General features: G+C 38.1%; 1 protein-coding gene across 3 annotated transcripts in view; it reads left to right on the top strand.

Moving 5' to 3' along the window:
* The first annotated feature begins 3,057 nt into the window (after positions 1–3,057).
* si:dkey-82f1.1 (DENN domain-containing protein 2A) overlaps positions 3,058–17,025 on the top strand; it is a 73,597-nt gene continuing 59,629 nt past the window's right edge. For 2 of the 3 annotated variants that reach the window (XM_015353113.2, XM_006633682.3), the window contains exon 1: positions 3,058–3,146. In XM_015353113.2, the coding sequence (XP_015208599.1) occupies positions 3,136–3,146 (11 nt within the window). In that variant the 5' untranslated portion in view covers positions 3,058–3,135. Of the gene's footprint in view, positions 3,147–9,481; positions 9,863–17,025 lie in introns of those variants that run through there. The other variant, XM_015353112.2, reaches the window with a different exon arrangement.

Genomic DNA, 17,025 nt, shown 5'->3' with positions numbered 1-17,025 from the left:
TGCTTAATTACCACTAAAACTACTGGAAGCAATTGCCGGCTGTAATCATATAGTTTTTACACTACACCCACTGCCACAGACTTTGAAATTCTATCATTTTAGTGAAAAACTGCAGGAAACGTTTAACGTTTTAACGAGTGGTTCTTAAAATTATGTAATCGTATGCAATTATCAAAAACACGTAATCGAATGTTTATAAGCATAAGAGTCTGCCTTTATCAGAAAGGGTCAACTCTGGCAAAATTATCATAAATATAATAAAATATAAAGCAATAAAAAATGACAGATTAAAGAGAAACTCCCAAGAATATAACTGTCGCTGTAACGATAAAATTGATAAAAAGATTGTTTTTCTGACCACTGTTCTACCTGGACTCTGATATTCGTGTTTTGAAAAAGAAATCCTCTATACTCCCCAAACTCTAAATATCAAGCAAATGTTTTATGTTTTATGCTGAAATAATAAAATCATTTTTATTATTATCTCTGGATTACAAAAAAACCCATTTAATTTCATTTTTGACAATGATTTTTTTAAATAAAACATATTCCTAAAAAAAGGAATTAATAGTAGATGTCTGTCCAAACTTGCACAGTTGTGGATGGAACCTAGAGTATTATTGTACTGTATGACAGCCTCAGCTCTTCTCCAGTGGTTATAGAGCTGCCCGAAATAGAAAAGTAACACGATAAGCTGATAGAGAGAAGTGTTTTTCCTTAGTCAAAGCCGGGAATACTGTTTGACTTCCTTACATGTCTTTTTTAAGCTGTAAAGACAAAAATTACAGCTGTTGGCCACCAGCCCAGACCTGAAGGTATGGAAGCTCTCCTTTTATGGAAGATAGCAACAGCTTCTTATTTTTAAAAGAGCAGATGATGTATCATTTCAAAGACATAGGTTTATGACACTGCTAGTGTGGCTGGGTTAGTTGTGCTGGCTCACAGCCCTGGGGCCCTGAGTTTAATTCTGGAGCTGAGGTGCTGTCTGTGTGGAGTTTGTCTGTTCACCCTGTGTTCACATTGGTTTCCTCTGGGAACTCCTGTAGTAGGTTAATTGGCTTCTGGGAAAATTGTCCCTGGCATGAGTGTGTCTGTGTCTGTATGTCCTCTGTGATGGCCTGCTGTCCTGTCCAGGGCGTATCCTGCCTTGCGCCTGTTGCTTGCTCCTGTGACTGTAAATTGGACAAAGTAAACATTGTTCGTAGGCTTTGTCATAGCCATATATACAATACACAGTATACAGTAACCTGATTTTGCTCTATTTTTATTGGCCGCTATTTTTAAAAGAACTGACGCCTTTTACGTTGAAGTGAATGATATTTCACATTTTAATTTCGATTAATTAAATGTTTTTGTCCTCGAAAATCCTCGATTTTACAGGACAATCTGAATGAAAATCTAAAGGTTTGGGTGTATACAATGGTATATGCCTGAAGTTTTTAACCAGTTTTAGGGTATATGTACTCATTAGCACAGGTCTGTACTTATATAGTACATGTTTGTAAGAAAGGGGTAATGTTCTGAGAATTCTAATCTTCCTGTTTTCTGTTTTTCCAGACCGGTATCAACAAACATTACATTCCTCTCCATCATTTTCAGTTAGCCATGTTTCTAATATTCCAATAAAGTCATAATTGCCTTCTAATGTGGCACCATCTATCTTGTTTAATTTGTTTCTGGTATTCTAAGTGTTTATGAGCACTTAATTATTTAATAATCATTTTTTATTTCTCTTTGGTTCTCGTTTGGTCTTTTTTTCCAATATAACTTCCTTTTAGATCATCTTTGCCATTCTTGTTTAAATGTTGCTGGATTGGTCTGTGGACTCTTGGGCCCAGGTGACTAGTTCTCATCTTATTTTGATGTCTTCTGTCACATCCCCTCAGATGTCCTTTGCCATAGAAAGGTCTGCAGTGGCCCTGAAAGCTGACATATTTTTCTGTCCACTTTGTCCTCATCTAAGTGTTGTGCTGATGGATTAACATTTGAAAATGTTTCATTTTGATTCATTAAAATTTGACTCATTTATAAAAACAAATTCCCAGTAATGGTGTTGGGCTGCTTTGGATAGTAATGTGGATTAAGAAAATATTAGATTTGCTCTGTCTGAGACTCTGCATCTCGGTTCATGTACTGTTAAAAGAGTAACAACCCACAGAGATCCATAGGTTTGGAATATTGATGTTCTCACCTGATGGTCAATATTCACTTTTCATACAATAACAGCACAGGGTATCTATTGTTACTGTATTACATGCATCTGGGATGAATAGAAATATTAATCTTTTGGCCTGTGTGATATTTCTAGCAGGCAACAGCATGAAATGTACAAAAATGGATGGATGATTATACTATTCCAATTGCCTTCATATTGTAATTATTGATGTTTTGAGTAACTGATAATTATATAGTAAGATATGTTTCTTTAATCGTTGATACTAGAATCACAATATTTTGGCAAACAATTTTTATTGATATCAATAAAGTCACCATTTATCGCTCGTTTTATTTTTTTCAAAATAAGAAAAATACTTATAAGAAATTATAAGAAAACTAGCTTCTAATATAGTGTCACCGCTCTGTTAATAGACTGTAAGGCACATAATGGCCATTGTCAGTTCCTTTACGTATAAAACCACCGATTCGTAGAAAAAAAAACAGATTATTTCCGCTGATAGCGCATGAGTGATGATCGGGAATTAAATGACTGCTGATTACTAACGCTATAAATATCATTAAATGGCAGTAACGCTAACACTATAAGTCTCATTCAATATATGATCATAAACCAATCTGCAGGGTCAGCTCGGGATTAAATCATGCATTTAAATTTATAAAGGGAAAAAAGCGTGCCTAAAGAGATTAAACTTAATACTACGTGGAGCCATCCCAGCATTTTAATTTGAGGGTTTAATATGGGGCTGGTGATAGGACAAAACTGCATTCACTGTAGACCAGCCTCCTTCCCGCTGTCCCGCAGTCCTGCCTCACACCTGTTGCAGTGCGCTGTTTCGCCTCGCCTTTGATTGGCTTGTCCGCAGCGCCTTGCTCGCAATAAACTAGCGCGCAACAGGGACAGGGAGAAAGCGCGGGGATTTTCCATTTAATTGAAAAGATATCCGTCCTGTGTGAGGTATGGAAAACAGGTAAGGCTTGTATTTTACTTTTTAAAGCAAGGATCTCGCTTATTTTCTTGCGCTGCTTCGTACCAAAAGCGGATAGGGGAGGAGGCGTCTTAACATTACTCAATATATTTATTAATTGGAGAATTGCAAGGCATATGCAAATCAGTGTAATCATTTTTCGCATCGGCTGATTTGACCTTTTCCTATTATTTGACTATTTGACTACAAACATTACATAGGACTGTATTTTCGTTGCTCTACAAGGACAATACAAGGTGATGTGGGGAAGCTGCATAACATTAGTTTTAATTTGAGAATTGCGAAACTAGTCCAACATTCGTATGGATATATATCCATGGGTATGTATCCAGTGTACTCAGAAATTAGCGGGAGACAGCTGACATACCACGGCCTTCATGCTTTAGAGTGGGCAGCCAGCTGTTCCATTCAAAGATATAATTTGGAGGGAAGGAAAGTCGATTTCATATTTAAACATAGATCCAAAATATATTTTAAATAGCCCCTACAATAGCACTGACACCAATTAATCTACCAGAACATTGTTAAATGGACATATTCATTAACAATTTAAAGCTGCGTGCATTTCAGTAGTTATGGACTAGCAAGAGAACTATGAGTCTTTAAAACAGCTCTAGCGGTAAATTAGCGACCGTTTCAAAACAAACGTCTTTTTATTTCAGTTTGTATGACAAAAATTCAATTTGCTCTGTTTCTGTAGTTGCAATTCTTGTGTTAGAAATGTTACAACCGCGCGTGTGGATTATATTAAACCGAAAAGTAGTCTCTACCTACCTGCAGAGATTTGTGTAAAATCTTTTCTTCATCAGATGTCCAGTATTCTTTCTGAATAATATTTCGCAAGATGTCAAATTGATGCATTGATTTGGCATATCCCTATTTGCATGGCTATAACACAGGAGATGAATCTATCCCTGATTTGTGACTTGGGTCAAAATTACATTTATATGTATGGTACATACTGTAGATAGAAATATAACTTACACTTCACTCTCTTTCATAACTTCGTACACTGATATACACAGAAAACAACTAAACACATGGACCACACAAACATATTCATCCTATATGCATTCAGAGGAAATGCGATCAACTCGGATAAAAGTCACTGGATAGGGTGAGATATTCTATGTGATAACGTAAGAGTCAAATTAAGTCCCTTAAATCCTTCAGATTTGTTAGACGTTTACATTTGATCAAACGTTTATTTTAACGGAGCTCAAGAGATTTCTGTAAAATGTGACTTTGGTTTCTCAACAACTCGTGTTTGACGCAGTTGTCAGTAGTTTCTTCTCTGCTCAAGGAGCGTCATCTGTTTCAATGCTGACGCAAAAACCACGGAAACCGCACTAAGCAATAAGAGACTGCACTGTTTCTGGTATGTAACAATAGGCATTTGTCCACAACTCGGACTTCTATTTCTCCGCATTTCAGAGGAATAACTGGATAAAATAAAAAACACGGCAAACAAGTGTTAGTGTGACAAATAAGTAATTGATTGTCAGTTAGTGTGTTAAAATGGTAAGTACTTTTTTAAAGATCGGTAAACATTTGCATGTTCCGTATTTCAGTATAAAAAAAAAACTTTTTTTGTTGTTTTCCACAAGCTAACTGGACATCGGAAATAATGGGTTTTAATGGATATTGTAATTACAAGATTGGTTCTTATTTTAGAGTTGGGAATATAGTATAGACATTCAATTGACATAGCAGTGTATTTGCTCATTTAATTTTTGAAATATAATGGAAATACTGTATGTATACCCTCTGTTTTTTTTTCTCTTTATTCCTAAAGTCTTTTAAAACGTACCAATAATTGATCATAATTGGCAGTTGTCATCAAACGGATTGAGCCTGCAGGAACCTTCTGCTACTGTTAAAGTCATAAGCAAATACTGTTCGTGGCCACAACTGGGATCAATACAAGATGTATTGTATCTGTGATGCTGTTTTGAAGGCTCTTTCCCATTTCTAAATCGCGGGAATGCAGCTCATTCAATTCCAGCTCATTCCTCGAGTGTTCAAAGGATTCAAGTGTGGCGGGAAGAGGCTTCAGTGCATGTTTGAGCTGTAACATTCTCCTGTCGCAAAAAAAAAAAGCCGTTTTCATACGCGAGCAGCAGATGAGATTCCAGGACTGTAGTATATCGATACTCCGTACAGTCAGGTTGCTATCAACCGCTACAAGTAACGTTCTGTAGGAACTACTCACTCCTGTCCAGAACCCTATGCCCAATCAACATTGATTGCTCTTACTAACGAGGCGGTCAGCCATGAACAATCACGATTGTTCTCTGAATGGGACTGTAATGATTAATCAATTACTCTAAATGACGCCAAAACATTTAATCGATACCTCCAAATCCAAATCCAAATGTATCGACTTAATTCCATTTTTTGAAACTATATTCAATATGAAATAAGGAACAACTCGTTTTTTTTTTTTTAGTAACGCAGCCTAAACTCTAATAACAATTGTAATACTTAGATGTCGCTACTTGCATTTCGTTTTTCATGAAATCAGTCCAATAGATGTCTCGGAGAAGAAAAGAAATTATGTAACAGCTTTAAATTAATTTACAAAAATTACGACTCAAGAGTTTAAATAGCGGAATATTCCCGCCAGGGGGCTCCAGAGTAGATAACATTCAGACTTCATAACATCTAACCTAGAATTGTGTGTTCCAAGTGCAGTTTATTCTAGTATATCAGTAAAAACAGAACATATCGCGTTACGGTGATTGCATGAAGTGATGTGTTCTCATTTTTAGTCTTTAGGAGACAGGGTTTGATCTCTAGTTTTCTTAAAATGTCAAGTGTTAGGTATAAACTTTGGCAAAGACCACCTCGATTTACAGGACGTGCTGAAGTTTGCATGGCCCGTTGTCTCCTGTGAAAAGATACATGTTACAATTTCCTTTTAATGACTGTAGACCTCTGTTTCTTTAGAGTCTAACTGAGTAGCTTGAGTACGCTGTTCAATCTGAAATATGTAAGAGGCAAAGATCATATTCATGTAAATGAGGAGAGGCAAACCAGTAAGGTATTCTCTGCAATAGAATGCACATTTTTGAAAAGTGTCTTAAAAGAATGTCTGCCTTGCTCTTCTATGAGTTGCTGTGCCAGGAGCTCTTCAAATTAGGAAACAAATTGCACTAGGTATCAAAAGAAGAAAAGTAAGCCATTTCTGTAGAATACAGTGACACAACACGTCTTCTAAAAACCTTTTTTCAGCTATTTATACTGTTTTTGTCTCTGCTTGAACTCTAAGTTAACTGAATTGACCCACCTTGGTGTTTGTCATTCCAAGTTTTTTTTTTTTCATGAAGTTATTATTTATTTATTATCTCCAGTCATTTAATATTATTTTAAATGCCTGTGGTACACCCAGTAGTCTTTACAATTCTGTCCCACTGTAGTGGCTATACTCTGATAACCTTAAAAGTACTGTAAATGGGGGGGGAAAAGCTCTTATGTTTCTCTTACCTTGGAAAAAACTAAAGGTATACAGTAGCTAGTAAATTCTGCAAACCTGAAGGAAAATGAAGACCAGGAGCAGACAATGTACTAAAATCTATCTTAATCCAAACAGGTTAGATTGCTTCATATTTGAATTTGAAGATAGTTCTCTAGGATTTCTATTCCTTAATCAGGAATTAATACATTAAGAAGCAAAACAAGTTTCAGATGTCAGTACAATAGAATGTGACAGCATTTATAGCTTAATTTAAAATAATGTAATGTAAATTGGATCCTGATGACAATTGAAATTGAACAAATATCTTTTTGAGAAAATGCATATGTGCACTGCAAAGAAATCCAAAAAAACGAGGTCAATGATTACCCTCAATTGTAAAATAATTACTAATAGTGGCTGTGTGTGTACAGTACATAGCTATGTGTGGATAAAGTGGTATTGTACTATGTAGGCACCCCTTGAGATTCAAACAGGCCATTTTGGTGACACAATGAAGGAAGTTTGACTGCTGACAGGAACAGCACCAACAGGAAGTTCATGAGAACTGGCTGACCTTGATAAGGAGTAGACTGGCTGGACCGTATGATGTTGAGAGAAATCAGTTGTCAGAAAACAAGGGGGGATCAGTCACTAGCTTAGTTCATTCCAAACATATTTCTAACATTCACATGTCCTAGCTTTTACAGTGTGACATATGTGCAAGAAGAAGGCCTAAACATGGTGCACTAGACATGTACACGTAAGTAAATAGCACCACCAGGCAATTTGAATCTAAGTAGATTAACCGCGATCTGTCATGCTAATGGATATCCTTCTGTTAGAATTCACATGCTGGCCATCCATCATCTAAACACTTCTTCCAATTCAGGGTTGCAGGAGAACTGGAAAGCACTGGCAGCACTGGGGCTCTGGATTCAATTCCAGACCTGGGGTGCTCTACCTGCATGGAGTTTGTATGTTCTCTCATTGCTTGCATAGATATTTCTCCAGGTTCTCCCGTTTCCTCCCAGTGTCCAAAAATATACTGGTAGGTTAATTGGCTTCTAGGAAAACTGGCCCTGGTGTGAATGTCACTGTGTGTCTGCCCTCTGATGTACTGGTGTCCCATTCAGGGTGTACCCTGCCTTGTGCCCATTGCTTGCCTGGATAGACTCCAGCTCCCTAGTGACCCTGAATTGGTAGAAGCAGTTAGAAAATGGATGGATGGATTTTCCTAGGCCAAAATATACAGGATGTTACGTAGGGTCTGTTAGAGTGGCTCAAAACAATTAAAAAACCCAACTTCATTAGTGAAGTGGGCAAAAGATTCTATGCGTACAATTTTCCCAGATGCAACACATAATTCAAAATGTATAATTTCTGGAAGGAAATAATTTGAAGAGATAGGTATGAACATTTAATGTATAAACAAAACCCCTCAGTACAAGGCACAAGTATTTTCTTATGCAGTTAATTAAATTATTAGTCCCAATGTAACTGTATCTCAGTCTGGGTAGGGGGTGGTGACCCAGAGGACACTTGGTCTCATTGAAACTAAGTCTGATACAGCCACCAAAGAGTGCAAGAAATGGAAGTTTGTTTGAGAACAACAAACAATGTGATCTTCTTGTGATATGAGTTTATCATCCTTTTCATCCAGGGTCCAAAGGGCATGTTTTAGGTTTTCCCAGCACCTTTTGTCAAATCAAAAATGGGTTTAGGACAATGACTTTAACACACTGGAAAAAGCTTCAAAACAAGAGAACAAATGAACACTGCAGACATCATCATTGCCTATATCAGAAGAAAAGATACATTACATGTATGTTACTATATTCTAAGCTGGTTTCAAGTTGGCTCATATGGAATCGCAGTGTCATTAATTAATGAATTGTGCACTTTGGTATCTGTTATCTGTCTGCACTAAGCTGTACAGTAGGAAACTTGCTGTAACTTGATACTATTGTTGAGTGACAGTGAAGATATTATTTGTCAAAGTTATTCCTCTTTGACAAAATCTGCTTGTAGTTCTGTTAGAGGAGGGATCATCATCACTACAGTATGTAGTTTTTCAGCCCAACAATCTTGATCCTCTTCTTATGAGGCTTTCAATTTGGGTGACTGATTAGATGAAATTAAGATAACTTATGTAATGCTGCAGACTCAGTTCTATCTGCTACTCTCATTTCAGTCGAAGTCTGAATGATTTCTGTCCAGACCACCAAAAATCAGATCAAATTTATTTTTTTCATTTTTGTTTGAACCTGCAAAGTAGGCAAGACACCACCTCTTATTTCCAGATTCAAAAGAACGCCTTTTGTTTAGAGATAAACGTCCCGCCTCTCTGGGTTTCAAAAACTGTAAGAAAGGCTGGCAGAAGCACACATAACCACTTAATGCATCAGAGAACAAGAAAGAAAACAAATATGCCTTTCAAAAGCTCGCACCTGTGGTGGAAAAAGTAAAAAAAAAAAGTGAAAGATAAGGTGTGGAATTTTTCTCTGGCAGTGTCTGCTGGAGTAGTTTGGAGGGGAGAAAAAAAGGAGAGAAAGAGAAAAAGTAAATAATGAAAAGAAGTACTTGGCACGAAAACTGGACTTTTTAAGTCCTTTCAAGAAGGAAAACCTTCTGTGCTTTTAATTTGCTCCCAGAAGAGCCGGTTATTTATGTATTCAGTTACGCTTAGCTTGCTCCTTCCTGCTCTGTTCCTCTTTGAGCAGGACACTGGGTTTCCGTGGCAACCGTGGCTCCATTTGCACAGCCAGCTGCAGATTAGCTCTGTTGTGGGGGGTGGGGGTGGTGTTGATGATGGAAAGGGGAGGGAGGGGTGGGAAAAGTCCAGAGAAAGAAAAGAGAGAGAAGCGACGTCATAGCAAGGAAAGATAGCCACATAGTCAGAGTAGGGGAGAGAGAGAGAGAAAAAGGAACTGAAAACTAGCTGAAGCCTGAGGCAGGAAACAAAGTGGGAAGAGTCTGCATTGTTGGAATCTGCCTTGGATTTGTTCAGAAGTTGAGGTCTGTGCTTCTGTGAGGGATGAACTGGAAGATCTTCAAGTCAGTGGCAGGAGAGTGAAGAAGAAAAATAAGTTTTTCTTTTTTTTGTGGGGGGGGGGGGGGGAGAGAGAAAAAACTGCTTGAAAAGGAAATCATGCGAGCAGATGCTGCCTTATCCAGTGTCAGGTTTCAGAAAATGAGAGCCTACTGCAACTGTGCTGCTGCAGGGTCCATTGAGCTGAGAAAGGTAGGGGACCTGGGGTGGAGGAGAAACTCCCTCCTTTGCTTTGTTTCTGTGTACTTATTTTTTCCTTCAATCTCTAGACCTAAGTGTGTTTGCATAAGGCTCAAGTGGGCTCCTTCTGGTCTGTCATTTGGTGGCTAAATGCGGTGTGTTTATGACACCTATTGGAATGTTTAGAACCCAAAAAACTCTCATAAGCCAACATAACCAATGAATGTCAGTTGCTCTCATAACTTTTCCTTTACGTCAAAACATGCTTTCTTAAACTGTCTCTGTTTTGCGTGTTGTATATGCACTGTGCAGACATTCAGTTTTCCTAGCAAGCTTGATACATTTTAAAGCCATCTGTTTTAATTAGACAATTAGTTATTTAAAACCCACGAGCTTGTAAACGTTTCTTGAGTAGTTTTGTTTTTTTTAAAGCGACCAGCTTTTTCCCCCGGCTATGCCAAGGTGAGAGTTTATACTTGACGAGATGGCGAATCCTGATGAATTTCGGCTCAGTATAAATATGCTTTCATTCAAGGTACAAGATTGCCAAACAATGATAAAAGTGGGAACAAATCAATTTTTTCAATGAAAAAGTTTAGAATGAACCAATGCAGTGTATAATCCCAATTCCACCTTTACTTATTTTAAGGTGTACTGTAGGTTGTGTTGATGTAGTCTATCCAGCAGTATTGTTCCTGACACTTCTCCCTGATTTGGGATGCCAAATCCAGATCTCAAGCAGGAATGGAGGACTTGGATCAGGGATTTTTTTGTGTCAACCTTCTCGTTGTCTGATTAAATAATTTGATGTTCCCTGGACCAGAACAGACTTTGAGAGGATGATATGTGGTATGGGTTGGGAAAATCTGTCTCGTCTTACCTGGTTCTGTGCAAGGGGTCACTGTGACCCGAAAAAGCTAATTTATTCACACTTGCTTTTGTTTCTAACCTTAATTTGTTTGGAACAATAAAACTGGTGTGACAGTGCTTCCATATGGGTTTCCCACCAATATCAAAAACCTAGAATAGCACATAAATCAAAACGCACTTTAGTGTGGCAGTAAACGTTTTACAATAGGAAGCAAACTAAGCATTGAAGATAATGAAGCACAACAGAAGTTCAACCAGCATGCTAAGTAAGAGGTTGAAATAGACAACTTTTTCTATTTGGTTTTTATAACCGTTAAAAAGAAGTGCCATTCATTTTTTGTCAGAAAAAAGGCCCACGTCATCTGTTAAGCCTATCAGCTTCCAGTAATATAAACGTAATTTCCTGTCTATTCCTTCTTAATTATTGTTAAGTTCCTTGGCTTCTGTTTTTTATTTAAACTTTTTCTTTCATAGATATTACATTTCGATTCACTATAATGAAATGTACTATATAAGTGAAACGTTATTATTAATCATGATCATCACCTAGCAGGAATTGATTAATTCCTGTAACGCTTATAAATCACTTTAGGTTGTGCTTTAAACTGAGTGAAGTAAACATCGAAAAACCTCTTTAAATGATGCACCAATGTACATTTTTACTGAAGACTGTGTTAACAGTCAAATCAAGCAATTAAGAATGGAAGGTTTACTCAGGGAACAAAAAAAGATTTGTACTATATTTGATAAAAGATTTAATAAAAAATTAAATTCTGCAGTGTGTACAAGTGTTGTTTTACATTGGTCTAAGCTAAGAAGTGCTCAAGTTGTGAAAATACAGACCCCAATGAAACATGGCTTTGTGTAGGTTTTGTAGAAAATAAGTTTGTCTTAAGGATGTGATTTGCATTAAATAATACTTCATGAAAAGATTGTCTATATAATTGTTTAAGGTACATTTGACATTGTGTGTTTTGAGCTCATACTTGGTAATATAGATTACAAAAAATCAATTCCGGTTACAAGAATTTCCGGATACACTAACTTGTTAATTATATCGAACAGGTACTGTAGCTGCTTCAGGATGCGGAGGCTGCAAAGGACGTAGTAAAGGTTTATTCCGTGCTGAAAAGAGAAGAAAAGAAACGCAACGTTTTGGCAGTGGAGCCTTTTTCAGGTTCTTCACAGACTCGAAGAAGGCTTCACAGTTGAAATATTCTGTTTCTTTTCGTCTCTTTTCAGCATGGAATAAACCTTTACTTCTTCCTTTGTTAGTTATACTGTATGTTTAAGTGGCCTTAGTTTGGCCAAAAGACATGAGTCGACTAAAACTGATTTTAAAATGCATGTTTCTTTAGTCAAATCTTGACGCAATTTCTTAAAAACAGGCCACTTTTTCCTTTCCTTAATTTAACGGATTTCATCTTTAAAAAGGATGCCAAAATAGGTGCTTTTGTTGTTGTAACGACAAGCAGAGACCATCTCCAATTGCAGCTTTGGTTATTCCTGTAATTGGTGAGACACTATGGAAAGATTGTGAAAGGGCAAATTGAATTAACTGATGATAGGAGGGGAAGGAAGACAAAGAAACTGTGAATCCTCTTCCATCAAGTGGCCTGTGTTTACCAACTGCTTCTTGGAGGGGGGGAGAATTCTTTAAGAAAGTGAATTGCCTTTAAAAAATACATCTAATCCTTTCTCGGTCTTGAGAAACCAAGTCCCTGGTAGCAATATATTTTCTCTGGTTTAATTCAGATCTTCCAGCTGAGTTTTTTTTTTTTTAAGGCAATTTTAGTCTCTGAGATTTCAGTACAGTGGAAGATGTAACTTGGTCTCCTGCTGATTTAAATTAAGCGAACCTTGCCTCTCTGTCGGAGCCATCCCGCAGGAATTCCAATGTCTTGTTAAGGAAAAAAAGAAAAGGGGGGGGGGGGATGTTTCTTTGGTTGTGAGACAAGCCCGGTGCAGCAGCTTGAGCTAAATCATGAGAAGAGTCGTTTTTTGCTCCTTAATGGTCTTTATCTGTCTGGAACAGAACACAGTTCATGAGTCAGCTGAACCCTTCTTCCATTCCCTCTGCCATAACTGTACTTGTCACCCGCTCTGTTCTAACCACGTCTGTTCACAGTACACATATTTGTAACCATTTTACCACACCACTGAGGGAGTGTGGTTTGGCTGGAATTAGCTCATGTCAGTCAAGGCTCATCAGACTGGCCTTTACAGAATATTTACAGATGCTAAGTCCCTCGAGTCATGGCCACCGAGACAAAAACCCTGTCATTTTGGCTGCCTGTTGACTGTATTTGTGTGTAACCGACACATATGTTGAGTGTTATCATTGATTAACTGGCTTCATTAATGGGCTGTATTGTTTACATACTCATCCGAGAGGTTAGCTACACAGAGACGGTATGTTTGAAGGCTTTTGTTCAAGCTGCGAATCAACAGGCCCCCACAAAAAGAAAGAGGTGCGATTACTGTGAGAGATCAATGCAGGTTTGAAGAAAGGAACAAACTTTTGAAGCCCGAGTGAGAACCGTGTTTCAAAGAGCTGCTTGTAACAAAAACCAGCAAAATGGCGGAAATAACCTTTCCTCATTTTGTAGCTTTTCATGTTATTGAAATCTGAAATGTAATTTGAACCTGTACTAATCTGTTTCTGCTTTCATGTTATCAAACAAATCGCCAATAGCAAGGAAACATGATGATATCCTTTGAGATCTAGCTAGAAACCAGGATTTGTTTAGATGGTGTTATATTTATCTCCTGAATTGGCTAGGACTTTTTTGGCCATTTTCAGTTCATTGGAAAGCCAGAAGTGAACCTGTCCCCCTCTCTTCTAGCATACCACATGTAGTACACCCAACCTAATACAATCATTTATTTTCTTAGTCGACACCTTTATCTAAGGTGACTTCCAACATGCAAAAATACAAAAAAACAACTCCTTCCAATAGGGTAAAAAAATAATAATAATACAATTGGTAAGAAATGCAGAACAGAGAGGCAGGCACATGTTTGAATCACCGAGCAGAGTAAAAATGATGATCATCCAGGCAGTAATCAGATACAATAGAGGTGTGCAGTATTGCTCGGAGGTAAAAAGTTCACGAAATTCCACGAGAGATCACAGGTGAGGTCTAAACATTTCTCAATAATGCACATGGGAATCGAAGACTGTTGTTTACTGTAAAGTAAGAGAAACCCATCATTACCTCTCTTGTCTAGTTTATTTTTACCCTAGTTACCTCTGGGTGTAACCATGTGTCTTCTTGCTAACATTTCAAATTTGCCTTTGGTTCAAAGGCTTAGGAATATGTTAGAGTGGGCAGCTGCATTAGTGTGCAGTCAGCAAAGAAAGAGCAGAGGTGAACCCCTCCCTGGAAAGTAAGAAGGAAGAAAAAAAATGTTTTGTGAAGCCGTCTACAGGCGTAAAGTAAGGAGAAATGCTGCCAAAGAATTCTGAAAATGGAAGATTTGGGCTAGCCATACTTCACTGCGATAAATGCCGTAAGATGCAAGGCATCGAAGGGTTAAGCGAGTGTTGATTCACATGTGCACACTGGCCTGACAACTGGCATCAAGACCGGGCTCTGCAGGAGGCCTTCAAGGAGTGCCTGTTGCCGGGGGAGACCAGTTTGTCAAGGAGGCCCAGATGTTTCTATGGTGAGGCTGGTTGAATGGTCCCATGGCGGGCCTGAGAGTTTCGGCTCCCAGGAATTCCTGGAGTCCCCGTGCATTGTTTGCGTCAGGAGATGGCCAGATGCAGTTATTGTCAGCTCTCTGTCCTTAGCTGTCCTCCCCCACCTCCTCTCCTCGACCTTTCTCGGAGGGCTCTTCCTTGCAAGCTGTTATTGTGAGCGGGGCTGGACCTAGGAGGAGATGGCAAAATTAGTTCCCAGTCATCCTGTATGTTAGTCGCTTGAGTACCGGTAGAAGACTCTTTAAGAAAGCCTTTTTGCCTCCAAAATACCTTTTGGCATCAATTGTTTCATTTAAAAAAAGACAAATTATTATTTTAAGAAAACAAGTGTTAAACAGCTCAAAATATATAGTGCCACACAGAAGGATTTGGCAGAGTGGCTACCCACAGGGTATGTTAATAAACAGGTGGTGTAAGGTTGTGGTGCAAGACCAGATAAAAATGGAACTTTTTGGTCTATGTGGAAAATGTCTGGCACAGAAACCCAACACAAAGCATCAACCAGTCAACTCTTTCCCTGATGTCAAGCATTCTGGTATCAGCATTATGTTATAGGACTGCTTCTCATCTGCAGGGACTGGGAAGCTTGTAAGGTCTGAGGGCTAAATGGGTAGAAAAAAGTACAGGCAAATGTTAAAAGAAAACCAGCTTCAGTTGGTGCTAAAGACCTGAAACGTGGATGAAAACTCACCTTTCAGCAGGCTAGTGACCCAAAAGTTACTCTGGGCCAAAGGGTCCTTGAGCTGTATGTTAACAATCCCCAACCAACAAGCGGCAGTATATAACTTGCAGCTATATCACCCTGCAACTCATAACTGGCAAACCGCTGAAGCTCAGCAGGTGTGAGCCTGGCCAGTACCTGGATGGGAGACCTCCTGGGAAAGCTAAGGCTGCTGCTGGATGAGGTGATGGAAGTGGTGCTGTCCTTCGGATGAGATGTAAAACTGAAGTCCTCTGTGGTCATTAAAAATCCCAGGGATTTTCTGGAAATAAGAGGGGTGTCAACCCTGTGTCCTGACTAAATTTAATTAAACTTAAATGGTGTATATGGTTGAGACCTGTCCGTAAAGATTCACTCCTGTAATTACTGTCAAAGGTGCTTCCACAAAGTATTAACTCAGGAGGTTTGTGCACTCAAGATTTATTTAGTTTTTAATCTTTGTGTTTTTGTTTGCTAACCTCTCACATCTTAAACCAGTTTAGTTTGAGCATCCAAGTTTTGATTAAAAGTATTCACTGTAGCAAAGTATGTGCAGCATTTGAATTCCAACAAAATGAGACCTTATTGGAAGGCGGTGAATAAGTTTGCAAGGTGTTGTATGTAAGCATTTTATTTTTTGGAAGGCTTTACAAGTGTGTGGCAAAATGTATTATAACTGATAATTATTAAGTTATGTGTGTGCTTCAGCTTGGAAGGAATTTTTTAGTTTGGGGAAAAAAAGATGAAGAGAGTGGGATGTCTTATCCCTGTGGCTCCAGTTTTCCTAGCTTTGGCTACCTTTTAAAACGGAAAATGTTTTGAGTTATTAATGGTGACTCATGAGCGTATAGTATTTGTGATCTTTGCAGTGGTGGTTTGATGGCATGTTTTTTAAAGTCCTGTAAATGTGAACCACACTAGAGACACAAATAGATCATAAAATGTTGGATTGTTTTAGCAGATCTGAAAGTCTAGAACAAATTGTATTCGGTGAATATACTCGTATACAGTATGCCCCCTTTTTAATGAAATAGGTACTCTTGGTTGCAAGTGGGATATTATTGACTTATATGGTTACATAAAGATTTAATAAAGGTTTAAATACACAACAAATAGCCTAAAGAGTTTGAGAACGAAGAGGAAAATGGGACAGTGTTTCTCATAAAATCAACTTTGTTGTCATTGTAACGACTAAAAAAGAAGTCACAGCATTTCACACTGTAATGAAAAGGCTGATCTGAAAAACAAACTCTGGAGCTGATAACTACATTTGTTCCTGTGTAACGTTCGTCTTGCAGTGAATTAATCCATAGGGCTGTCTCCTCCTTTACTCACAAATGGTTTATCGTTAAGTTTTTTTTTCCCAGAAAAAAAAAACCTCCCATCTGTAGCTCACGTCAAATAAAGTACACTGGATTATTGTGTCCAGAAGATCGCTTTCCCAAGCTTTTGCCTTGTACAACCCTATTGGGAATAGCAGGGAATTAGAAAAATCTGTTCTCCACATAAATGCAAATTGGGGGCTTAGAACAGTGATGGGAAGTACAATACAGATCCCCGGAATAACAGAGATACCACAGGGAAGTGGTAGCACTAAACATTCATTACAATGAGGAACTGACAAGCTTCACAGAAAATTGAATTGTCCTACTTTTAACAATTCAACTTCAGGTGAGAAAAATAAGAACCTAGTTTACACAATTCAGTTGTTTTATCACTGAAACATTTTTTTATACACACAATGACTTCTTATGCAATATACTGTACTTAAGGGCTTAGTCCGTGGACTAAGTTAACATGAAGTAAAAATGTTCTAAAACTGGCCTACAGAAACTAAGCGCGTTAAAATATGTGTACTTTTGTAAACCCATACTTTAAAGGCTTGAAATTGGTGGTATT

Source organism: Lepisosteus oculatus, chromosome 7, assembly GCF_040954835.1.
Source record: "Lepisosteus oculatus isolate fLepOcu1 chromosome 7, fLepOcu1.hap2, whole genome shotgun sequence".
NCBI lineage: Eukaryota > Metazoa > Chordata > Actinopteri > Semionotiformes > Lepisosteidae > Lepisosteus > Lepisosteus oculatus.
Note: the sequence above shows the minus strand (reverse complement) of the source record. Positions and strands in the feature narration are given on the sequence as shown.